Raw genomic sequence first — 27895 nt, 5'->3', positions numbered from 1 at the left:
GTGTAAGTTTACTTTGGTTCTTAAAATATGAAACAATCACCCAACCTGCTGCTTTTTTTAATATCGTTAATAAGTTTACGATACTTATAGTAATTGTACTGGCTTGAAACAATCTTCTATGAGATACTTTCATATAGTATTAGAAACTGACATAGAATTATTGATCAACCACACACTATATCCTTGATTCAAAACTTCCTTTTAAGCAAAATACTATTCTTTAATCTCTCCCAAACCTCATCTAGTAAACTCTTTGTACGTTACATAATTGAAGACATCACATTTTATGTCAAGTCTCAGTCTGCTGAAAATTAATTCTCAATGCTCTTTCCATTTAGGTCAAATTTGAACTGTCAGTCAGATTACTGAGATGTCCAGTTGGAGAAGAACTTTTACACAAAAAGCAGATAATGATTTTTGCTGTTGGTATTCCCGATAATATCATAATTGATTACGAATTGGCTTGTCAATGTGACTGTGAATTACCGATTAAAAAGGTCAGGAGATTGATATTTTTAACACAGTATGTAATTACAGATTATGTCTTTTTTAATAATGTAAATATTATTCCGGCGAACGTATTAAATAAACATGGTTTTAAAATATTCTTTAAGTTCTCTAATAATTCAAAAAGCGGAAATGTATTTAAGATGTTCTATGAATTTCGATATACCATTTATGTTTGATTTACAGATCAATAAATAATTCATATTTAGTAAGTCTTATCGGTTTATGATTCCCAAATTCGTGATGCAACAATTATCAGTATTTTACAAACGTTGTGAATCCTAAATCAGTGATTAATGTATCAGCCACTTAAGGATGAGTGACTAAAAATAAAAGTAGTTCACATGTCAACATATAAATATACGATTTGAGTAATTATTTCTTTACATTAAATCTCTATAACTATGACAAAGCTGGGATGAAATTAAAAGAAATCAAAAATATGCATTATGAATGTTTCATGCAATATACTGCACGAGACCGAAGATTTCAAATTAATTTGACATCCTTTAAAGGAAAACTAGGAGCAATGATAATACCAAGTTTCGTATGTTTATGTTTAGGTACCTTGTTGATATAAAGTTTTGATAATGTTACGTACATTTTTATTTTTCAAGGAAGTAAACAGCTTAAAGTGTAGCGGTGGTCGAGGCGACTTTTCATGTGGTCTTTGTGAATGTACTGAGAAAAGTTACGGTAAAAAATGTGAATGTAACCGTAGTAGTGCATCCGAAAATATTTATGATAAATGTATCAAGTAAGTGCATGAAATATTCTACCGCTTTACTCATAATTTTTCTAAAAACTAGATGTTACAAAGATTTTAAAGCAATTTTAAATGGGAATGTTACAAATGACTAAAGTACAACTAGTCTATTATTCATAATTATTTTATGAAAGGTGGCGAGCGGGCAGAAAGGTTAGCATGTCGGGCAAACTGCTTAGCAGTAGTTCGTCTTTCTTTATGTTCTGAGTTCAAATTCCGTCGTGGTCGACTTTTCCTTTCGGGGTCGGTAAATTAAGTACCAGTTGCATACTGGAGTCGATCTAATCGACTGGCCCCCTCCCCCAAAATTTAGATCCTTGTGCCTAGAGTAGAAAAGAATAGTTATTTTATGAATTTTTGAAGAACGAAGGGCACTGGAGGCAAATGAATTTTGAAGGGTGAAAGTACGAGAGTTTTCCCAAAATTTATGCAAAAGTTGGCACAACTTATTAACTGACGTAGATCGTTCAAATTGCGTATACTGGTAGAATAATACTTTCTCTATACAAAGGTGCTACTCAACGTAGTATACATCCCATGCAATGGATTTGCGCAATGTTGAACAAAACTCTCAAAATATTCAGGTGTGCACAGTTGTATCCTCTTTTCCACAGCTATTTTCACCTTCAAAGATTGCCCTTTATTGGACCGAACAGGTGGAAGTTGGAGAATGTCAGACCTGAACTATACAGGAAACTCGCTGATTGGTTTATTTATTGTCAAAGATGTGTGTGGTCATGCATTGTCATTGAGGATGTAGATGATTTTCAGATTCCTGTTCGGTCTCTTCTTTCTCGTAGCGTCCCTGAGCATTTTGACTGTCTCAATGAACCTCTCGCTGTCCTTCCAAACACAGTTACCATGATATCTTGTGTGCTGATTGCTGGCTCTTGAGCTTCTTATATCCACTGTCGCAAGATCGAAAAAAAATAGAAGGAAAACAAAAAGAAAATGTGTTTGTTAGCTTAGAATGCTTCCTGGAGATAGAACAAACTTCTACCTTCTAAATCGGGTGTTAACTGAACGAGGTGCCCACTTTGCACACACTTTCAGATACCCTTCAACTTCCACCATCCTCTGTAATGGGTTGCAACTGCAGTCCAGTTGTAGAGAAAGTTCACAGATCATGAGATGCCTGTTTGTCTGAATCAATCCGTCCGTCCGCTCACTGGCAATCTATGACAGTGGTCACAGTTGACAATCTCCTGCTGCAAGGCTTGTCCTCAGTGCTGGCTTCGTTTCTTTAAACTTCTTCCCCTACTTCTGCCACTTTTGCTAATGATAACATCTCCGTAAACAACCAGTTGTCGAACAGCCTGCGTTTCCCCTTCGTCAAGAATCAATGACGACACGTTGCTTTCTCAAAAAGAATAGGAAAAATAGTTAATGTAGAGAAAGATTTACTCTACCATGTGCAGTTTAAACTACCTATGCCAGTTATTAAAAAAGAAAAAATATGCTTTTGAATTACTTTTAGGACTACTTTCGTAAATCCTGATAATGGATTTCGTCCAACTTCCTGCTTTTTCAGTCAATGACGTTAAAATCAGTAAAATGTTACATGAAGGCTAGTATTTGGGACTGAAAACGACCTTGTATTATGGACATTAACAACTTAAGTAAAGCGTTTCCAGTTGGAAATCAAAGCTACTTTCAGTAGAAATGACTACTAGGTCTGTTCCGATGATTTCAAGACACATTGAATGAGTCATAGGATTGGCCTCAAAGACTCTATGAGGGTGTGCACAAAAGAGTTTTGTAGACAAAAGAGTTAAATATATATATATATATATATATATATATATATATATATAAGGCAGGGTCTTGCCTCTGGCCAGTAATATTTTTAATGAACTTTCATTTGAATTGTAAATAATATAGGAGAAAATAAATCTGTTATTTCATATATATAGAGATAATACGACGAAGACATGTTCAGGAAGAGGTTCATGTGTTTGTGGAGTTTGTGAATGTCATCCCAGAGAAATGAATAAAACATGGTCAGGAAGATTTTGTGAATATGACGACTTCTCTTGCTTTCGAACAAAGGGACTTTTGTGTGGAGGTAAGCTGGAAGTGTGAATATGATTTATTGATTGTTTTTGATAAAAGGAAAGCTAGTATAAAAAAACATGCTATTGAAATATACTGTTTTTTTTTTATTTGAACATACGTTAATCATGTGTTCTCCCTATGACGATTTCAAGTCCAGCTCCTCTGATCAGATTGATGCAGTTGATGTTCATTTTAAATGTCTGTAGTTTAATGTTTACAGTAAAACATGATCAAGGAGGGAACTGTAGAGTTCTAGAGAGTAGGGTATCCCATAGAATATTTCATGTGAAAAGTGAGAGATGACTAAAGATAATGAGAGAAGAAATGGTTGTATCTGGTATTCTTGGATAGTAGGAATGAATAACTAGTTAGTACAGATTAGTAGAGACTGTTGTAGCAGCGACTAAAGACCAAAGAGAAGAAGCTACATGTCTGTAGGGTAGTAGCTGCAACATGTTAGTGATTGAACATTTTATGTGATACAGTTAATGAAATTACAATACTTCAAGTTTCCTATCAGTTCCATAGGATGGTAACAGATTCTTTTCACTAGGAACAACGTCATTTTTTTCTGGTAAAAGATAAAAAGATTTGACGGAGTGCATAACTGGTACTATTTTATCCACCTTGGCAGTCAAGATTTTATGGAATTCTAACTCAAAACGTAAAGAGTTACAACTAAAGTCATCAAAGTTCTCTACTGTTTATGCTATTTCTCTTCACCCAAGAAATATTCCTTTCTTTCTCCTATAGGAAGACAGCCTGAAATTTTGGCGGAGGGAGCTAGTCGAATATATTGACCTCGATGTTCAACTGGTATTTTATTTTATCAAACTCTGAAAGGATAGAAGGCAAAGTTGACCTTGGCACGTAGAGCCTGAAGAAACACCGCTAAGCTTTCTTGTCTGGCGTGTTAACGATTTTGCTATCTCCCTAGTTTCATTCTAAGTAATAACGGTAGCCAACAGACAGTAATAACAACAATAACAAAAAATGAAAGCATGTGTAATGCTGGGAATACTTATAAAACCCATTTAACATGCTGACTCGGAAAATATTGCTTTCTAAAATCAACATATTTAAAGGGATAAAAAAATATGACAATGAAATGGGATATTTTTTGAAAAGAGTATTAGTAATTTAAACTGGGCGAAATTATGTCGCATTATTGCACGGCAGAGAACTCACTTTTTGATACTCGGTGCTCACCATCCTAAATTTGAAAATACCGATTTGTTTAGACTAGAAACTAAAACTAACCCAACAATGCTGTGAAAGAACGTTTATAGTTGATTAAATCGACTATAATAACTAGTGCTTATTTTATTGGTAAAGAAAATTAAACATTTTAAGTTGATTTATTTTAGGTTAATTAAGTTGAAGTCAACCTAACTGCCGGTCCTTGATATCATTAATCTATATTATAAACTACGCAGGTTTTATCTAACCTTACGTAAGCTCTTATCAAGTATGATCGTACGTATTTATATTCTGATTTTCTCTGAACTTCAATATGCCATTTTTGTTTCTTTCAAGACAGTATCAATGTGGATTGAAGGGAATTTAACTGCTATTTCAGACTCATTTACTTGCTTTATTGTGTAGTTTTCTATCTGTGTAAAGATACTTGATATCATTCTGAATCTAACTCTTTAAAAAAGCTAAAAAAGACAAAATATATATCAAGAAACAGAAACTGTATCGATTTCAAGGTTATTAATATTGATTTCATATATAATGGGAAGTCTACAATTCTCTCAGGATCAGAGTCAGTTGTATAAAAGGCATACATCAGTTCTTTTGAACAACGAAGTTATGCAACTGTTTTCCTAATTGAGAACGAATAGTGTTGTGAATGAATATCCTATATTGATTTAAAACTGGCATCTTCCCAGTGAAACACAGGACCTTTTTAAAGGTGTGTAAAAGAACAGTTGTTCTTGTTTTATCGTATTCTTCTTAGAAAGCTTAAACGAACCAAACCTTTTTCACCTGCATGAATGGAGCATATGTCCATTTTGTTAATTCACATATATTTAGCTGAGTGGTGGTAGTTCATATTGTGAAATCGATACTTTGTTATGAAGCCACTTTGTTAAGAAACCACACACACACACACACACACACACACACACACACACACACACACACACACACACACACACACACACACACACACACACACACACACACAAATATATATATGCGTACATACATCTTTCGAATTTTATTTCAAGGTCCGAGTCGGGGTCAATGTAAACGTGGTATATGTAACTGTAATGCTAATTACACAGGGGATGCTTGTGAATGCCCTGTTTCAAAAGAACTCTGTATTGCTTCCAACGGGGTAAGTTTTTATAATATTTTTATTTATAACGCACGAACATTATTATTAATAATTTCTCTCGATTTCTTCATCCTGTAATTTTGGTACTTAATTCTTTCCCTTTTTAGATAGAATGCAATGGTAAAGGGATATGTAAATGTGGGCGATGTGATTGCCAATATGATAATCGGTTTGTTGGTCAGACTTGTGAAGAATGTCCTGTAAGTTGAACTCCTTACTGCTCGTTTTGAGTATATTATAAAAGTTTGGTATGTTTCTTTTCAGAATAAAATTGTAATTAATATACATACGAAAGTGTTGATAAACTGTAGGTCGAAGAGTGTCTCGTTGACTAACGATGAGGTGGAACGATATGATAAAAAACATTTGTTAGCAGGGATAAATTGAGTCTATTAGCGGGGAATTCTGGTAAAGGATTTTAAAATTGAATTCGAGCACTTCATTAAAATGATAGGTAACATGTTTCATAATGAGGTTGATAGACAGATAGTTGTTTCTAAATATTTCTGGAATAAACAATTCAAACATATCCACGCACATGCATTCACTCACAAGTGTTTATGCAATAATGAGGAACGATCATAATACAAAATTTTACAGGCGCAGACGAGACTGTATTGTGAACGTTTGCTTCCCAACCACATGGCTCCGGGTTCAATCCCACTGCAAGGCACCTTGGGCAAGTGTCTTCTGCTATGGCCTCGGGTCGACCATAGCCTGGTGAGTGGATTTGGTAGATAGAAACTGAAAGAAACCCATCACACACACACACACACACACACACACACACACACACACACACACACACACACACACACACACACACACACACACACACTTGAAATTTACAGAAAAGCAAAAGACGAAGACAGATGTAAGAACAACAAGCAGGCGTATTAGTTTGACGCTCGGGAAAGTGAGAAAGTCTTTTACGTTTCGAGTCTACGTTCTTCAGCAGAAAAGAATAAGAGAAAATAAACAGAGAGAGAATAAAAAAACCTTGTGGATTTGGCGATCAAGCATAGCAACTGCTCTGTGTGTGTGTGTGTGTGTGTGTGTGTGTGTGTGTGTGTGTGTGTATGTGTTTGCGTCTTTGTGTTTGAGTTTGTCCGCCACCACCACCACCACCACCACCACAACTACATATCAATAGGTGTCGGTTTGTTTACATCCCGTAACTAGCGGTTCGGCAAAAAGATACCAACAGAACAAGTACTGTGCTTAAAAACAAGTACTGTGGTATATTTGTTCTACTAAACCCTTCATGACTGCCGTTTGAAACAAGAAAAAGAATTTAAAAAAATGTTTTAAATTCATTATACACTAATACAAAATACTAATGTTTCTGAAATACATTTACTAAATCTAATTTTTAGTTCCTACTTTAGTTATATTGTTTATTGAATTTATAACCTTCAAACTACAAATAAAATGCTTAGTCATTCAGTATTTTTAGTTAACCAACTTGTTTTTTGACTTGAAACGATTGGTTGAGTTGATACCAATGATTTCTATTCAACGTTTATAGTCATGCCAAGGTCGCTGTCTAGACATGAAAGAGTGTGCTTTGTGTGTTGGCTTCAAGAATGGGAACTATTCCGAAGATAAATGTAAGACAATTTGTGAAAATGCAGAAATTGTTGACGAGGTAAAACGTAAGTATTTCAATGTAGCTGTTAAACTGAAAATAAGTCTAAAGTGCTGCATTTAACTTTGTTGCTACAATTGTTGTTACATATAATTAATTAATAACTTGCATATATTTTGACCTCATATTTCAGTCTTTTCAGAGTCTGTTATCTTTTCCGTTTTATTTGATTTTGCTAAGCATTGTTCAGCAATGTTTACTTTAGCTCTATACTAGAATAGTCTCGATTAATTAAAACTATCGTGCTCTCTATGTTAAGTATGTTTGCATCAACTTCATTATCTCTCATGCCGATGATATTCTTGGGCTGTTTCCCTCTAATTTTTGCTGGTTTGCCACAGCAGTGTAAAGAAATATTTGTATATTTATAAATGTTTATGTATCTGCATTGATCTAGCAAAAATGTGAATGCGTAAGATTCACTGTGCAGGTCTAATACGACCGAAACATGCCTGGAGTTATCACTCTCTCTATTAAAGAACAGACTAGCCTTCCCTTTCACTCATTTTAGTATTTCATCCAGCCATCCATCTTCTCCGCCCACTATTCCAGAGAGGGTCGTGGTGTTAGAGTTCTTAGGCACCTTCTTCCGTAGGGTCCTGTCAGAAGCAGTAGCCAAGCTTTCCGACCGGATTCCCCAGTGTAACCTACTGAGACTATGGCTATTACCTACCCATCTCATTCTTGATCTACCCCTAGGTCTCCTGCCAGATGGCTCGACTAGAAGAATTTGTCTTGTGATTCTTTCTTGCAACAATCACTGTTTCCAATTTTAATTGCTTAGTTCTCTGCGACGTCATTTTATTTCAAGAGAGATTTGTTTTTAAATTTTGAGTTGTCACCCTTGCCTATGATTGCTTTTCTTAAGCATTGCTCGACAATGTTAACTTTGTCTTGATGAGTATTAATTTCGGTTAATCAAAATTACATTGCTCACCACATTGACTTAATACTTCATTATCTATTAAAAGAGTATTTTATCTCACCCTTACGATTGATTATATTATTGTTATTTAATGAAATAAATATTCTGCTCATTTTCATTTAATATGTTTTAAACACTTTCTAGATTTTATGCCAAATCATGGCCGACAGAGTGAATGATCACTGATTTGTGATATAGGAGTGCAAATCTTCGTTTGATCTGACTTTAGTAAGAAAACTGTTCTTGTGATGATAAAAAATGTTGTTTACGGTTGTTTATAAAAACATTGAGATATTAGAAACGATATATGTATATGTATACATATCAAACATTCTGCAACCAAAAGAAACATCTTACCTTTTACCTTTTCCGATATTATAAATACATCAGAACGTAATTGTTTGAGCAGAAATTGTTTCTGACAAACAAGCAAAAAATACTGTAAGGCCAAACGCGTATCCTAAATCAGTGCTTCTCAAACTATCTGATGTGGCGCACCGGCAGTTTTCTTCTTCCAATGTACCAGGGACCGGTAATATTTCTTAGTAATATTAATTTATACCGGAAACAATATATATAATGAATATAATAAAGGTTGACGATTATTTTTATCTTATATATATTTTGTAAACAAATAATACAATATTACATAAGTTTTTTATAAGCATTTTATAATGTTTCTTTCTTTCTGGAAACTCGCCGCGTACCGGCAGCTGATGGCCTGCGGACCGGCACCAGTCCACGGATCACCACTTTGAGTAGCACTGTCCTAAACGAATGAAAATTTAGATCACTTCAGCATATGGTAATGTGACCTTGTTGATATGAATCTTCGCTGTGAATAATGGATAGGATCTAGATGATCATAAATGTATGGATGACCGAAAGGATGATGTCGGACAACTCACTACATTTGAAGGTGCAAATTGGCAAAGAAGTTAGAAAATATTAAAGGGGAGAAAAAGAGGGGTAACGAGGAAGATTTTATTTGTCATAAGAGAGCAGCAGTAAATAAAACTTATATCACAAATTGAGCAGAGAAAAAAGAAAAGTCAAATAGTAAATTAAATTATAAATCTAATAACTTAACTGATAGACAGAAAGAAGAAAGTATGGAGGCCTAGATTATTGAAGAAAAGACTATCTATGTTTGGCGAACCAACAACTTGAGGTACATAATAAAAAGGAACTAGAATATTTGAGTACAGTTAAAGATGGGTAACACAGGAGGAAACACAAGGGGTAGAATTACATTTCAGCACAGGAGAAATTCGAAAACTTTGGCTAAGTTCTCCACCGATACAGTTGAAGCAAAATATATTTAACTTTAAATTGTATGGTGAGCACCATAAACTAAGATACTCAGTGGGACAAGATAATTCAGGACCAACTAAGATATATCTAAAATAAGAATTCGTTCTTCTCAGAAGCACTGATATGAGAATAGATCTTATCTTGAGTACTCTCGAAGATCGATAGCATTATTAATCCAACTGTCGATTATTTAAGGTGAAGGTAAATGCGAAATCAGCATGGAGATCCGCAGGATACTTGACAGAATAGGGAACCTGCATCTTCTGAAGCAAGCATGAAAAAATCTATTATCAGGTGGAATTATTTTAAGAAGAATAACTTAAGAATAACATAAGTTTTAGATAAAGACAAAGACAAGCTGCAAAGAATCAAGAAAAATAGAGAAATAAAAAAGAAATATGGTGCAGGTTAAATGATATATCTAACTCAGCAAGGAATATTTTTAGAAAGTTTAAAATAAAAAATCATCTTCGAATAGTTTCTGTGTTTATCAAATATAACAATGTTAACAAGAACCAATCAAGAAAATGTACAACAAATCCTTGATTTACAAGCTTCATGTACAATTACTGATGGAGTGATGAGAATTGAAGCTAATGTATCAGAATGTAACTTCACAAGCACAAGATAGGTTCCAGAGAGAAAATTTCTGGACAGAGAAGTTCAGTAAAAGTATAGATCTGTTTGCAACAATAGATCAACCATCTTAAAATTTGGCGGAATTCTATCGTAAAATTTTAAAGTGCATTACAAAGATACACTTGCTTAGGAAATTAAGAGGTTTAAAGGAAACAACGAAGCTTAGACAGGACAATGTTAAAGTCGATCCATAACCGAAAAGACCATCTAAACTAGAATGCAAGCGGAGGTTTGACTACAAACGTTAAATTTCAGAATCTAAATATCTCTGTAAGTTTTATGGCTTTGAAGAAGAGGATGACACACTTTTCTTTTCTATTCTAGGCACAAGGCCCCAAATTTTGGGGAGGGGGCCAGTCAATCAGATCGACCCCTGTACACAATTGGTACTTAATTTATCGACTCCGAAAGGATGAAAGACAAAGTCGACCTCGGTGGAATTTGAACTCAGAACGTAAAAACAGACGAAATACTGCTAAGCATTTCGCCTGGAGTGCTAACGTTTCTGCCAGCTCGCCGCCATGAGGACGACACACTTTGACAGACTTGAGAGTACTTCACGCATCCTACTTTCAGTGGAAAAAAAGAAAAAAAGAAAATGGAAAGGGTGATGAATTTCTTTTATTAAAAAAAATTATTCAAGTTTGTTGAGTAGTAACTGCTGAATTTGAGTGGCAAGAAAGACATCCCTATTGATAATTGAGAATCGATAAATATGGCCAAAAAGAGAATACTATCATTATATATTGTAGTATACAAGGTGGGGAGCGGGCATGCAATAGTTAGCATGCCGGACAAAAAATGCTTAGCGAAGTTTTCGTCTGTCTTTGCGTTCTGAGTTGAAATTCCTCCAAGGTTCGACTTTGCCTTTCCTCCTTTCAGTACTCGATGAAATGAGTACAAGCTAAAACTGAGGTCGATGTAATGGATTAGTCCCCTACCCAAACTTTTCATGCCTTGAGCTTATAGTAGAAAGGGTTATTCATCAATGTATATATTCTTTTTTAGATGATTAAGAATGTAGCGTTTGCATTTATATTTTTCTGGGAGAGAGGAACATTGTGTTATGTAAGAGTTGTGACAATCATATTAATTAGCTCACAATCTATTTCTTTGAATCTTTCGTTTATAAGGATATTCTTATGAACCATTAAGTAACAGGTTCAATATATATTATTCATTATTGAAATATATATACAGCTGAATATTGAAATTCATATGAGCAAGATAAAACTCAATATAAATAAAAATCGAATATAAACTGTAATGATATGGTGGAGAGCCGGCAGAATCGTTAGCACGCTGAGCAAAATGCTTAGTGGTTATTTAGTCCGTCTTTACATTCTGAGATCAAATCCCATCGAGGTCGACTTTGCCTTTCATCACTTCGGAGTCGATAAAATAAGTACCAGTTGAACACTGGGTCAAATGTAATCGACTTACCTCTCTCTTGAACTTGCTGGCCTTGTGCCAAAATTAGAAACCAGTATTTCAATACCTTCATATCTTTGAACTCCATCTTTTTATAATAATTTTATATTTTTTATTTAATCAGTTACACCCCCCCCCGCACGCACGCACGCACGCACACACGCACACACACACACACACACACACAGACACACACACACACACACACACACACGTATATATAACGTGCATATTTTAATGGAGTTTAAAACGCCTGCCACATACAATGTTACTGTAAGTGGTAAACTTGAAGGGTTTGTCAGTTTAGTCATCGACAAGCCGATCAGACAGCAAATTGTACTCGATTACATGCTACCAGTAGGTATCCCAAGCAATTTAATTCACGCACACACACACACAAACATACACAAACACACACACACAAACACATACACACGCATATATTCAGTAGAAGAGATAGAAGGCAGAAAGCAAGAAAAGTGACGAAAGTGTGAAAATTTCCGTGCGCCTCTCGCGAGTCTTGAGTCACTTTTGTAAGTTTCTGCCGAGTAAAAAATAACATCTCTCTCTCTCTCTCTCTCTCTCTCTCTCTCTCTCTCTCTCTCCCTCCCTCTCTCTCTCTCTCTCTCTATCTATCTACAGGGGTTGGACAAAATAATGGAGACCCCTTAAAATTTCAAACATTTATTTTAATATGGGGTAGGACCGCCTTTAGCAGTAATTACAGCTTGAGTTATACGAGGTATAGATTCGTACAAAGTTTGAATTGTTTCCGTTCTTCAGCTAAAACAGTCTCCAGTTCTTATAGTAATGATGGTGGAGGATATCGACTCCTTACGTGTTTTTCTAAAATGCACCATAAATGTTCAATAATATTTAGATCTGGGGACTGTGGTGACCAGATAAGATGTTCAACTTCACTAGAATGTTCCTCGTGCCATTCAGTAACAACTTTAGCTGTGTGAATTGGTGCATTATCATCCTGAAAGATTGCGCATCCCCCGGAAACAGTTCCGCAACCATAGGATGAATTTGATCAGATAAAATGCTTAAATGGTCTTCGCTATTAATTCTGCCATGAAGGCAAACCATGGGCCAGTGGATTTCCAAGATATAGCCCACCAGTTCATCACAGATGCTCCTCCATGTTTAACAGTTGGAAGAAGGCAGTCTGGGTCAAATGCTTCTTTTGGCTGTCTCCACACGTATACTCGACCGGTGGTCGGAAATAAGGTAAAGGATGACTCGTCCAAGAAAATAACATTCTTCCACTGCTCTGGGGACCAATTCTGTAGTTTTTTTACTCCATTCTAAACGCTTTACAACGCTTGCTTTTGAAAGTAGTAGATTTCTGATTTCAGCCCTCCCGGCTTTGTGCAGCTCCCGGCGAACAGTTTTTGTGGAAACTGGATTCTCGAGGTAGTCGTTAAGCTCTTCAGTAATTCTGGCAGCTGTACTTTTGTGATCCTTTCTAACAATTTGCATAAGAGTCCAACGATTCCTATCTGAAAGTTTTGGTTTTCTTCCGGAGTTTTGTTTCCCTCTTTCTCAAAGGCTGTCATTACTTTCGAGATAGTACTTCTTGATACACCAAACATTTCGACTGTTTTCGTTACGCTAGCGCCTGCCATATGAGCACCAACAATTTGAGCTCTTTGAAAGTTCGATAGATTTGTCATTTTAATGAATTTTAATTACCTTTTCTGATGATATCTAAAAAGAAACAGCAATTTTAGCAAAACATAATAAGCAACACAAATAATAAATCAAAAAGCATAAAAATAAACTAGCTGTTAACAGTTTTATAGATATTTCAAAATTATGATGCTATGATGCTTGGTGTTTCCATTATTTTGTCCAACTCCTGTACCTACCTACCTATCTATCTATCTATCTATCTATCTATCTATCTATCTATCTATCTATCTATCTATCTGTCTGTCTGTTTATCTAATTATCTATCTATCTATCTGTCTGTCTGTCTGTCTGTCTGTCTATCTATCAGTTTTTACAAGGATACGGGAGTAATAATTGTTTTCAACTGAACCTTTGTCTTTGCGAATGAGATTTGTCCAAGTCACTGCAAATTCTTATCAACCTGAACTTAAACTACAAACATAATCAAGTCATTCCTTCTTTTGCAGCTGGAATACCCGGAGAAGAGTTTTGTAGATACCCAGCTAACATTAACTGCGAGATATATTTCTCATACTATTTTAAAGGGCAATATCAACTTCTGAAAGTTCAGAAAAACAAAGGTAAGCTGAAGGGAACTTATATTTGGTACCGTTGAATGTTTTTATTGGAAACAATTTTACATGCACTAACTTGTTTTTATATTTGGTAAGTTGTACTCTTTTTACAAATACTATGGTATACGTATTTTACATAAACCTAGTAATACTTTTGATTCATTTTTTGGTCAGTTATTTACGTTGCAATACTTTTGTTTTTTACACATATCGTAATTGTAAATAACTTTCAGTACAATGGACATAAAATATGGCTGATCATATGGGATCGGTCATATGATCGAATTGACAACTTTGCAGCTTCAAATGAAAGAATCCCATAAAATAACTTTCTTTGGCACATACAGCACGCACGCACGCACACACACACGCACACACACACACACACACACACACACACACACACACACACACATACACACACACACACACACACACACACACACACACACACACACACGTGAATTATGTTATTTCTTGCTGTGAGCACGCGCAAAATTACAGCTCAAATCCAATTGAAATGACCTTTTTCTATTGTGTAATTCGTGTTTATGATGAGCGTATTTAAAAACCTTATCTTCAATATAAACTTAAAAGTAAGTTTTCCCAGAAATCCCGTCCTTTACCTGTTGTTTCTAGCATGTCCGAGATGACATTTGCGCCCCACCCTTTTTTTTCCTAAATTTCTTCCGATCCTATGTTTTCGATACGAGAGATTAAGATTTCGCCCAAAAAACATTCTCAATATTTTTATTTTCTTCCTCCCCACCCCAATTTCTTCATTTTTTTAATTACTTTTTCCAAATATTTTTCTTGGTAATCCACGGAGAAAAATACAGAAAGTAAGAATCTTTAAGAATTTTCTTCTTCCCTTTCTTCTTAAAGAAACACTAAAATCACCTCCTCAGACATCCACCCGTCACCTCAACACATTCAAAAAGCTACAGAGTCCCAATGTTTCAGTTTTAGCTTTTCAGAAAGCGGGGAAGTTTCTTCAGAAACTGTTGTTTCTAGCATGTCGGGTTTCCTGGTGGTGGTTTGGTATTTTTTACGCCTGCTATTTCAGTACAATTCTATGCATGCGTGAAACATCAAGTGAAAGTGAAACATTGGGAGGTTTTAGCTTTTTGATAGCGAGTAGGTGATGGAAAGGGCAATAAGTGTTTCTTTAAGAAAAATCAAACTTTAAAAGAAAAATACATTTCCCAGATTCGTAATTTTTCTACGTTATACGATGAAACAATACATAGTTTGTGATCCTTCTTAAGAACAGAAAGCACTTTCATGCAAACCTATACAAATTGTACCCCACTTCACTTTTAGACAAGCAATAGCTTCCATTACGCCAGGAACCCAGTTCACTATATATCAGCTGTGCCGATTCCACCCATATGAAAGGAACAAATAATACAATGTGGCTGTAGGTCATAACACCCGGGAAACCCCAGGATGCATTGCTAATTTATATATATATATATATATATATAATTTTTGCATTTGGGTTGCAAGATTCTTGATGTGAACTCATTTGTTGAAACATTTTTGATTATAAATGTTTTAAACATTTTTAAAAGCCAAAACAATGTAAGTTGTAAAAATTAACAATACAAGTCGATAGTTAAGAAAAGGTGCTGATAAGCGATGTCTCTGTTTCGCAGTGTGTGTGTATGGAGAGTCGTTCTGCGTTGCGAACAATTCAGTTCTGTTATTAATTCCCGAGCTGTTAATGTAAATAACATTTTGTTATGCCGAAGTTCCCAATGTTTCTTTCTGTCGTTTCAATATTGTGTCTCGTTTGTTTATTATTAGCATAATGATCCTCAAAGACACAGCAATACACACGCACACACATACACACACACATACATACATATATATATTTTCTGGGTTTCACTGTGCGTTACAAAAAAAACAAAACAAAAAGAAAAGCAATGTGGTTGTTATAATTGCTTTAAAACCATCGAAGGTCGCAGTTTAATTTTCTGAAAACAAACTTTAAAAGTACAAGAATAAAAGAATCACTCATTCTTAGCTTCTATACACATATTTGCTTCCTATTCTTTATGAATTGAATTAATTTTTCTTGTTTTTTTCCAATCAGTGTGCCTACCAGAAGTGGATCACCTTTTTATCGTATTGGCAGTGTTAGGTGGCATTTTATTTGTGGCGGTAGTCACAATCTTTGTATGGCGTTGTTTGTACCCGGCTGCTTTATATAATATTGCATACAAACACATAAGGATAACAAATGCTATTCTATCCATGGTAAGTGAAGATTAATTTATTTTTTGAAAACAAAATGGCAACAGCCAAACATAGTCAAAACCACATCACAAAGACTGCTTGTCCCTTCACAACTGGAAAATACTTCAGCCTCCAACAACCATTTCTCTTCAAAGCTTTAGTAAGACTTACAAAGGAGTATTGTTCTAGACTGAATCCAAAGAAAAGGCACTTGACTTACTGATGCGAATTACTTTATCGACATTCTATAATTTTTGAATCGCACAGGTACTTTCTTATCCCTTTATTTATTCCTTCTATACCACTATTGGCTTTACTCCTCCAAATTGACTAGACTTGTTACACATATTTTGTCCCCTCTGGGGACTGCTGTAAGTAGTACGCTGTGTCTTTCCGTCCCAGAACATCGGCTCTCTAAAATACCCACATATGCATTTATTTGAATTTTCTGTTGCAGGTGATTCATTCCTATTATTAATACCTTTGATAAAAATTTCAAAATGTCGGTGCAAGTATGGCTGTGTTTAAGAAGGTCGCTACAATTTAGTTCCGGGTTTGATTCCACTTAAACAATTGATTATCAGCTTATATCCGTATCAATTCCACTGGTCTGAGAGTGCAAGTAAAGTTGATGGATACAGCCCTTTCTCAATACCACTTTCATGTATGTTATTTAAGATCTAGGTGTTTGTGGCATATATGATATATATATATTTACTTCTATCAAAGAGAAGTGTTGTATATAAACAATTGCATACTTGTCTTATAACGACAAGTATCTTACTGAAACGAGAAAGCATCCATCGTAGGTTAATATATCGATATTTAAGCAACATTGAATCAACTACTTCTCTTTGGTTGTAATGTCTGAATATTTCCTTTAAAGTGTCTGTAAAGAAAGTAACAATAGAAAGGAAATTTGTTTTACCTGGAATTATTTTGAGACAATACATTTAACTATTTAAATAAATTATGGCTTTCATCACACTATTGAAAAAACAGTAATCTGTTTCCTAACACACAAAATAAATTATATGAAACGAATGCAACTAAAAAGTGAGAATATAATATTTCTAATATAATTACAAAGTCAGAGATTTGATGAAAGGAGAGGGTTAGTCAATTAAATCGACATCAATATTTACCTGATATTCTGGCCTTGTGCCAAAATTTGAAACCAAAATTTAATTGATACTTTATTTCATCTATTCAGGAAGGATGATAGTCACTTTTGACATCGGCTGGATGTGAACTCAAAGCGTAATGAGTCAGAACAAATACCACAATGTATTATTTTTGCCCTTAATAATATAATCAATTAATTTTAAATAAGAAATATGTCTAGATATTTAAAACAGAATTGACCTTGGTGTAGTGGAATAATTAGTTTTAAAAGCCAAACTTAATAAGGGAATGCTTGTTAGTATTTAAACAATTATAATTTCAAAAACAGTGTCGCTTTGTTTCGTTCAGATCAATTGTGTATCACTTTGAGATTCTAAAGTTCTAATGAATGTTTCAAAGCATAATTATAACTGAGCCACGTGTTTGTGAAGTAAACTTCTTAATCACACTGCTTTGCCTGCACCTATGTTTTATATTTGATTTACAATTCATTCTGTTGACGATGTCTTTCTTACAAACACTATTTTTCTTTTGATAGCACCAGAAGCCAGAAAATACCAAACGCATATCCGTGTATGTCAATCCCCGCTACACACCACGTATGGATGATTGTGTTGCTATTGTACCCTTCTCAGAATTCTCTGACAGCGGTTGAACAATTTGTTCGAAACCTCATTGATAGCATTACTTTCATTCTCATTGACCAGGGAAGAGACATGCAACTATAGAGTATTATAACACTTAAGGGTCAAAATTGTGTTATAGTTTTAAGCATGATATCTTTTCTGCAAATGATATCAAATTCCAATTATATTATATAAACTTTCCCCAAAGTATTATTAGTTAATAAACTTTGTTTATTGAAAATACTCAACTCTATTGTTTACTTAATTATAAATAAATGTTTCTGTAATTTCTCTCCTTGAACATGGCTACATATTTTTGTTGACCGAAATAGTAGAAATATTCTCGGTGGAATAAAGAAAAGTCTCAGTAAACACTTTATTTAATGTTTGTGCCTCAACACAAATATAGTATTGAGGCGCGATCTATCAAACTGCTATAGACGCGCAGCAGCTATAGCTTTGCTATCATCACTAGTAAAAGTTCCATTTGGGTAGGGTGTCAAGTAAGGAGTTACCGCTCTCCAAAGTACTTTACTGCATGTCTAAAAATGATCATCAGGGATTGGAGAAGAACTAACACATCTCTGATTCGCAGATGACATTGTTTTCATTACTTAAACCACAGGCCAGCTGCAGACTATGCTGACAGAGCAGGATATGCTCAGATCTTAGCAATAAGCCTTAAATTGAACCGCATGAAAACCAACATATATGCGACTGGAAGATGTAGCACAAAGATATATAGAGGTAGGAAACAATGAAATTCAGGAGATAAAGGAGTACATCTGTTTAGGACAAACAGTGAATATACGCCGAGATATGGATGCTGAAATCTCCAAGTGAAGAAGGGCATGATGGAAGGCGTTTAACTCAATAAAGGATGTGCTCCAAACAAAGCTAGACAATGCTATACATGCCCGAATCTTCAATAGCATCATCCCACTTGTGCAAGTGAGATGTTAGCTACTATGAACAAGACAGAACATTGATTGGCTACGACGCAAAGGGCTATGGAAAGATCTGTGCTAGGAACATCATTAAAAGAATACATTCGAAATGAAATAATTAGAAAACGGAGCGGATTGAACGATGTGATTGTAGAGAACCGTAAACACAAATTCCGATAAGTCAGACATATCGCAAGATTCATGGGCAACAGGTAGACTTCTGCAGTTGCCGAGTGATATCTAAGAGATCGGAAAAGGCCATTAGGAAGGGAAGACGATTTAGTTCAATGATTTGGATCAAGACAAAAAGAATGGCGCAATCAAGACATAATTGAACAGAATTGGAAGCGCATTGTGACTAGCGATGCACAATAGCATCTGAGGGTCTGGTCTAATTTGTGATTCTGTGATTTGATATCTAATATTCTTGTTCCAATATCTTAAAAAGTCTCAATTGCAATTAAAAAACTTAAGTCATATATCTTCAGTATACATACATTAAATATATGCATCTACACTAAATGTAAATTATGCATAGTTACATAGATACATGCATATATACATACATAGATACATACATACATATATATATATATATATATATATATATATATATATATATATATATATATATATATAGGAAAATGAAAAAAAGCCAGAATGCTGAACTGGAAGCATAATTTAATAAAGATTTTTTCTAACCGGTTTTCATTGCGAAGTAGCAAATCATCAAGAAGGAGAATGAAGATGTTTTTTTTATAAAGAAGTACAAAATGAAGAAAATAATATATAAAACAATAATATATAAAAAAATAAATATACCCATACATTATATTGTCTTTGAGCTTTTGTAGTTCAATAGTAGTTCATGTATAAATTGGTAGGAAAAATAAGGATGCATGAGGGTTGAGGGTTTTGTTAGGTTTAAAAAAAGGGGTTAAAAGTTTGTGTTAAGCAGGAAATGTGGTGTCAAAACAGGAAGTGTGTGTAAGGGGAGACAAGTGTTTTTAGTTGGAGTTATGAACTCTTTTTTTCCAAACAGGAAGTTTGTGTCTGTTCATAGAGGAATAAGGTCACTGAGGGGTGTGTGTGTTAAGAAATGGTTGGAATTTCTCTATGAAAAGATTCTCCTTGTTGATTCTTTCTTGTGTGGAGATTCTGTCTTTACATTAAAAGAAAGGGAATATAATGAATTTAGGGTTTTTGTTTCTGGCGCAAGAGTCTATGTGGCCACTGAGTGGAATTTGGCGGTATTGAGGGAGGTTTATTTGTTCCTTATGGACAGCTACTCTTCTACGTAATGGGATAACCAAATCACAACCGATATCTACCACAAACCTACAGACTCACAACAATACCTCCTTTTTAGCTCATGCCACCCAAAACACACCAAGATAAATATCCCCTTTAATTTAGCTAAAAGAATTTGCACCATTGTCTCTGACCCAACCACTCGAGAAATACGCTTACAAGATCTCAAAAAAAACACTGTTACAACGCCAATATCCCTCCACACTCATAGATCTTGGAATAAAACGTGCCAAGGAACTTGACAAAAACACACTAAAAACCAACCAACATAATAACACACCCAACCCCAAAATACTTCCATACATATCCACCCATAACCCCAATAACATCGAAGCATTCACCACAATTAAACAAAACCTCCCCTTACTCACCACAGACCGGAAAATGAACAATATCATTAATACACACAAAGTCCTTAAATGCAAAAGGCAACACAAATCTTTGAAAACATTATTAACCAATTCCAAACTACATACACCACTTCCACCCCCATCAGTTAAAAAATGTGCACGCCCTAATTGTGGCACCTGCCCTTACTTACTTGAAGGCTCTGAATTTACCTTCAAACGAGGAACAAAGTTTAAAATTAAAACCAATTTCTCTTGTTCATCGGGTAACCTCATTTATGTCCTTACTTGCGCAGGTTGCCAAAACTTCTATATTGGACAGACGAGCCTCCCATTACGTAGAAGAGTAGCTGTCCATAAGGAACAAATAAACCTCCCTCAATACCGCCAAATTCCACTCAGTGGCCACATAGACTCTTGCGCCAGAAACAAAAACCCTAAATTCATTATATTCCCTTTCTATCAATGTAAAGACAGAATCTCCACACAAGAAAGAATCAACAAGGAGAATCTTTTCATAGAGAAATTCCAACCACTTCTTAACACACACACCCCTCAGTGACCTTATTCCTCTATGAACAGACACAAACTTCCTGTTTGGAAAAAAAGAGTTCATAACTCCAACTAAAAACACTTGTCTCCCCTTACACACACTTCCTGTTTTGACACCAGAATTCCTGCTTAACACAAACTTTTAACCCCTTTTTTTAAACCTAACAAAACCCTCAACCCCCATGCATCCTTATTTTTCCTACCAATTTATACGTGAACTACTATTGAACTACAAAAGCTGAAAGACAATATAATGTATGGGTATATTTATTTTTTTATATATTATTGTTTTATATATTATTTTCTTCATTTTGTACTTCTTTATAAAAAAACATCTTCATTCTCCTTCTTGATAATTTGCTACTTCGCAATGAAAACCGGTTAGAAAAAATCTTTATTAAATTATGCTTCCAGTTCAGCATTCTGGCTTTTTTTCATTTTCCTATTATTTCTCCACGTGCGGTTAACACAACCCCACTATTTACTGACTTATATATATATATATATATACATATATATATATATATGTATTATAATAATATAGGGTAAGATTAATTAATTAATCAATTACTTAATAATTCTACCAAGTAGCCTCTGTTTCTAATTTCGGTACGTGGCGAAGCAATTAGCTGACACCTGATTATAATTATGTATATTCTTATAGAATATTTTGTATGTATGTATATATATATATACTAATTGTAATTGATATATTGTTTGAAAAGTTAACGCTCATGCTACTAAACATAGGCATTTATATATAATATTTAGCAGAAGCTAAATTGTTTTACCCACATGGGGCTAAACATAGAGGGGACAGACAAGGGCATTAAGTCGATTACATCGACCCCGGTGCATATCTGGTACTTATTTAATCGACCCCGCAAGGATAAAAGGCAAAATCGACCTCGGCGGAAATTGAACTCAGAGTGTAACAGCAGACGAAAAAGTGCTAAGCATTTCACCCGGCGTGCTAACGATTCGGCCAGCTAGCTGCCCTCTAAGAAGTGAATCATATATATATATATATATATATATATATATATATATATATATATATACATACATACATACATACATACATACATACATATATATATATATATATATATATATATATATATATATATATATATATATGTATATATGTATATATGTATATATATATATGTATATATATATATATATATATATATATATATATATATATATATATATATATATATATGTATATGTATATATATATATATATATATATATATATATATATATAGAGAGAGAGAGAGAGAGAGAGAGAGACCAATATTATTTATTTATATTAAAAAAATAAACTGAAGACTCATTTGTGTATCTGAGGTCAAGTTATTCATGCATCCCATGTATGGAAGCAATTCACGCAGCCGTGTTCGCGTGAAAAGCGAATACACGCACACACATACACACGCGCGCGCGGCTATTTTATGTAAGAGATAAAAAGTTTTTAATAAGGGATTGCCAATCACTGCAAAATACTTTCTGAGTAAATGAATGCAAAAGAAACAAAGATATGGAAAGAAGAGAGAAGAGAAAAAAAGAAGTATAAAAGGATAAAAAGGGAAAAAATAGAAAGGGAGAAAGACGAAGTGAGTGAGAGAAGAAACCAGGAAATCAAGGAAGGCGAGGAAAGGGGAGGGAAGCTGGTCATTGTTGTATCTATAAGGCACTAAGTCACCCTTTTCTAGCCATCAAACTTACTCTACTGTTTTCTTTTATCATGTTTTCACTACTAGAGGAAATGGAGAGAAAAACCAGGAAAGTGCTATTAGCGTTATTATTACAATTCACGGTGGTGAGCTAGCAGAATCGTTAGCACGCAGGGGGAAAAATGCTTAGCGGCATTTCGCCCGTCACTATCTTCTGAGTTCAAAATCTGTCGACAAGCTTTGTAATGCAGTCGCTAACCCAGCGAGCAGTTTAGCTTAATGGTAAAGCATTCGTCCGGTGTCTTGGGGGATGTGGTTTCAATTTGCATGGCTGTGTATTGACAACTTTTTTTCCGCCTTCTAAGGCGATACTGCATTTGAAATATCACTTTCTTCTCTGTTTCATGCGATACACATTCTACACTACTAAAAAACAAATGTAATTTTGTTTATATACGCATGTGGTTAATATATATATTGGGTCATCCCATAAATAATGGGATTTTTTAATGCTTCTTTTATTTTTCAAAATTAAGATAAAAAATTACTTTTTTTAATTTAAAATATACTCTCCTTCATTTTCTACAATGCTCGTCCATCTGTCTGGTAGACTTGCAAGACCCTTCTTCCAAAATTCACTTGTCCGTGACGAAAAATACTCCTCCAATACTGTTCTGACTTCGTCTACAGAATTCATATTTTTTCCGTCTAAATGACTTTGAAAACTGCGGAGTAAATGATAATCAGATGGCGCAATGTCCGGCCAATATGGTGGATGGGGTATTGTTTCCCATTCAAACTGTTCCAGCCTTTAGAATGTCATCCTCACTGTATGTGGCTGAGTATTATCTAGATGGAAGAAGACCTCTCGTCTTGAAATCAAAGATGGTTGTTTTTTCTTCTAGCGCTGACTTGAATGATTGGTTGACTGACCAAATCCAAGGTTCTCTGCTAGTTCCTCAACAGTTATGATGGGATTTTATTCAATCAGGGTTTTCAGGACGACCTTGTCGAGGTCTACAAATCTTCCAGGACGAGGCTTGGCTTATAGGCTGTAGTTTCTGGCTCTGAATTTCTGAAGCCACCGTTGACACTGGCTTACGCTTATTGTTCAATCCCTATATACTGCATAAGTATTCCTCGCACTTTTCATTACGTTGTTGCCTTTATTGAACTCATAAAGCAAAATATGCCGAATGCGCTCCTTTTTCACTTCCATTATAGCTTTGAAAAATAACAGTTAAAGTCAGACTACACATTTAAAAAATTGCACTAAAAATAAGGTTAAACAAGGTAAAATTACTGTAGTTTATCTCGTCCCTCTCCGACTTTTACTTCATGCAATTGAAAAACCCACATCATTTATGGGATGACCACGCGCAGGAAGTAGCTGTGTAGTAAGTAGCTTCCTTACCAACCACGCGGTCCCAGGTTCAATCCCACTGCGTGGCACCTTGGGCAAGTGTCTTCTACTATAACCTCGGGCCGACCTAAGCCTTGTGAGTGAATTTGGTAGACGGAAAGAAGCCTGTCGTATATATATATAATAGAAATATGTTTCAAAATGAAAATAGAAACTCCACGTGGAAAAGATATGGGAAAAGTAAGATGAATAAAAGCGAAAATGCACATTGAATATAAAAAAAAATAAAGGCTTCTTTTTATGAAAAGTAGCGACAAATAAATACAATTAGATGAAGTGAGGTAGAGTTAAGAGGAATTAAATTCATTATTTTGAATTGTTAAAGAAATTCAAAGTCAAACCGGTGTCGTCATTGCTGTTCACTGGCTTTGGATGCGCACTGATCATCAAACGGCGTTGGAAGCGTCATAAGTCTTTGTTAACCTACATTCAGTGTCATCTTTGTTATCTGTTTTCTCCCACTGTGGAAGGAACTGAGCTGATAGTACTGAATATCCCGCAATAACTAGGCGAACTCTTCGAGTTGATGTTCAGTTCGGTTTGCAGAAAAAGAACACCATGTCTCTCTCGATAAAGAGAGACTAAACTTATATTTATTAAACGCACTTATGCACACTTATTAACAATTTATCCTTAAACAATAGTTTTGTTGATAAATGTATATGATACACGAGGAAGAAATCAGTGTATGTGGCTCAGTATTTTTCATGCTTTTAGATTCAGTAGAACAAACGACGCTGCCATTCTGGGATGATCCAGTAATAATCAGTTGAAAGTCGTCGATCTCTGCTTAAATTGTTCTAGAAGGGAGACTGAAAGATAGAGATAGAAAGAGAAAAAGAGAGAATGGGGGAAGAGAGAGAGAGAGAGAGAGAGAGAGAAAGATACAGAAATGAGAATGAGAGAGAGAGTGAGTGAGAGAGAAAGAGATAGAGCACGCGCGAAGGAGAGAGAATGAGAAAGAGAGAGAGAGAGAGAGAGAGAGAGCTCTGTAGTTCAAACATGGTTTACTTACTCTGTTGTGAGAATAAATATGTTTATTAAACACGCATTTAAATATATTTACTCTCTCTCTAGCTCCCTTCCTCCTCACGTCTCTGTCTGTTTGTCTGTCTGTATGTGTGATTTTTAGTCGAGCAAATCGATCCCAGGACTTATTCCTTGTAAACCTAGTACTTATTCTATCTGTCTCTTTTGCCGAACTGCTAAGTTACGGGGACGCAAACACACCAACATCGGTTGTCAAACGATGATGGGGGACAAACACAGACACACACACACGCACACACACACACGCACACACACACACACACACACACACACACACACACACACACACACACATACACACATATAGGTTGACAATATGTGGGAAACAAAAAGTGGAAGAGAAATGCCTTCGTTTCACATAGTTTAATATCTTTCTATAAAGAAATTAAAAAAGAATATATACATATTTTATGGATGCAGTGATATCCAACCGGTTTTCGCTATTTAAATTAGCTTTTCAAGGGACATTGTGAAGTAATAAATTCTTGTGACAAAGGGGTCTCGCCTTGAAGTAATAAATTCTTGTGACAAAGGGGTCTCGCCTTTTCAGATGCTTGAAAAATAAGAATGAGTCTAGAGAGTAGACCAAGGTAGGAAACAGGTGGCAAGGGGGACAACTAGCTCCTCAGTATGATTTTTGAAGTGGTCAAGTTTGTATATTAAGGTGTGGTCTGTACTTTTGTATGAACAGGTTTTCCTTGTTTAGGCGTTTTTGTAAGGAGATTGAATCTTTGCATTGGTATAATGGAAAGATATGGAAATTCGGCGTTTTATTTCTTGTGCATCTGTCGATATGTTCGCTCAGGGTTATCTACCTGTATTGAGGAAAACGAATCTGTTCTTTATGCAGCGTGACTCTGCGTCTCAAAGTAAAGCTCGTTTGGCCCACATAATTGTAGCCACAACCTGAACAGGTTAGGACATAGATAAGGTTCTGGGAAGCACATGTGAAGTTGGTCTTAATTGAGAATTTTTCTCCTTGCTGGAATGTAAATTCCGAGCCTTCATTTAGGTATGGGCATGTACCACAATTAGGTCGTCTGCATTTTTTAACTGTTAGTATCGTATGTTTTGAGTATAGTTTTGCATTTGTTAGGAGTCTCTTGAACGATTTGTGTTTTGTTTTTGCATTTGAGGAGTTCATGTGTATTTAAGACGTTGTTCTTTTCGGGTCTTGAGTGAACAGAGGGAGGTTTTGTATAATTGTGTTGTATGCTTCATTGTTTCTGGGGTTGTGGGTTGATATGTATGAGCGTGATTTAAAGTGAGGTGTGGTGTTTTATTTTGTTGTCCTTAGTGTGTTTGTGTCCAATTTCTTGGCACGTTCAATTCCATGGTCTATAAGTGCGGGTGGGTATTGACGTTCAATGAGTATTATTTTGAGGTCTTGTAGGCGAAGTTCCCGAGTGGTTGTGTCAAATACAATTGTACAGATCCTTTTAGCTAGATTGAATGGGATATTTATTTTGGTGTGTTTAGGATGGCATGAACTGAAAAGAAGATACTGTTTTGAGTCTGTTGGTTTGTTGGATTTTTTTAATAAGCAAAATTTCCAGAAATGGGAGCTGTTCCTTGCTGTATTCCATTGTAAATTGAATATAGGAGTTTATGTTGTTCAGTGTGGATTTGAAGTCCAGGAGTTTATCATAGGTTTCATTCCAGATGATAAGACAATGGTCTAGGCACTTTTTCCAGTTTTCTCTTATATACTGGTGGAATGGGGTCCAAATTTTTGGTGCGAAAGTTCATATAGGGCAGACTCAAAGAAACCCGTTATTAGGTTCGCAAGGACAGGCGCTGCTTTCGTTTCCATGGCAATACCGTATATATATATATATATATATATATATATATATACGACGGGTTTTTTCCATTTTCCGTCTACCAAATACACTCACAAGGCTTTGGGCGACCTGAGGCTATAGTAGAAGACACTTGCCCAAAGTGCCACGCAATGGGATTGAACTAGGGATCATGTGGTTGGAAAGCAAGCTTAACACACAGCAACATGTAGATAGGTGACGTCATAAGTAGTTAGAAATTTCGATACAAGAAATAAATCGCCTTGAAGTAGATGAAGCTGTAGATAATAGGGTGTAAAAACTGGCTTAAAAACTGTTTGGATAGAATAAGTTGAAAGCTTTCCGTAGGACTCGAACCCACAAATCTTCTAAATACAACGAGCGTTCTACCGAAACTTTATTTGTACCACCTTTTTCTACTTCATATTTCACCGTTCCAAAAAGGAATTATTTCACGTTCTCTCGAAGTTTCTAAAGTTTTATGGCATCAATAACATGCAATTCTCACTGGTAAGAATAAAACTCCTAAAATGGATGGTTGGTTTCGTATATTCTCCATTGAGGTAACCCGATCCAGTTGTCTATGCATATCTTTTCGACCCTATTATGTCCACTCCTCTGACTCCGCATTAACCGTTGTTCTCAGTCCTTCTTCCTCGGAACATTGACTCTCTGGAATTGTCTTCGTTCTCGTGTCTTTCCTGCAGATGTTGACCTACAACAATTTAAACGGAACACTGACAACATGAAGCGCACCGATCTTTGAAGACCTACAAAGAACACAAGCACTGCCCCTTTCTCTAGACTCAATTAGTAAAAAAAAACAAACTGCAAGTAAAAAACAAAATGAAACTAAACTATATATTTGGTCATATTTGTTGCATGACGTGACTGAAGTTTTA

General features: G+C 35.3%; 1 protein-coding gene across 2 annotated transcripts in view; it reads left to right on the top strand.

Moving 5' to 3' along the window:
• LOC106872647 (integrin beta-3) overlaps nt 1-18120 on the top strand; it is an 82512-nt gene extending 64392 nt beyond the window's left edge. For both annotated transcript variants that reach the window (XM_014919709.3, XM_014919708.3), the window contains 10 exons: nt 1-2; nt 339-497; nt 1125-1264; nt 3187-3338; nt 5566-5675; nt 5783-5875; nt 7204-7330; nt 13777-13890; nt 15986-16149; nt 17792-18120. The exon at nt 1-2 is cut by the window's left edge and continues 50 nt beyond it. In XM_014919709.3, coding sequence (XP_014775195.1) covers nt 1-2; nt 339-497; nt 1125-1264; nt 3187-3338; nt 5566-5675; nt 5783-5875; nt 7204-7330; nt 13777-13890; nt 15986-16149; nt 17792-17908 — 1178 coding nt within the window. In that variant the 3' untranslated portion in view covers nt 17909-18120. The remainder of the gene's footprint in view (nt 3-338; nt 498-1124; nt 1265-3186; nt 3339-5565; nt 5676-5782; nt 5876-7203; nt 7331-13776; nt 13891-15985; nt 16150-17791) is intronic.
• Nucleotides 18121-27895: the final 9775 nt, after the last annotated feature.

Source organism: Octopus bimaculoides, chromosome 8, assembly GCF_046866305.1.
Source record: "Octopus bimaculoides isolate indiv1 chromosome 8, ASM4686630v1, whole genome shotgun sequence".
Taxonomy (NCBI): domain Eukaryota; kingdom Metazoa; phylum Mollusca; class Cephalopoda; order Octopoda; family Octopodidae; genus Octopus; species Octopus bimaculoides.
Note: the sequence above shows the minus strand (reverse complement) of the source record. Positions and strands in the feature narration are given on the sequence as shown.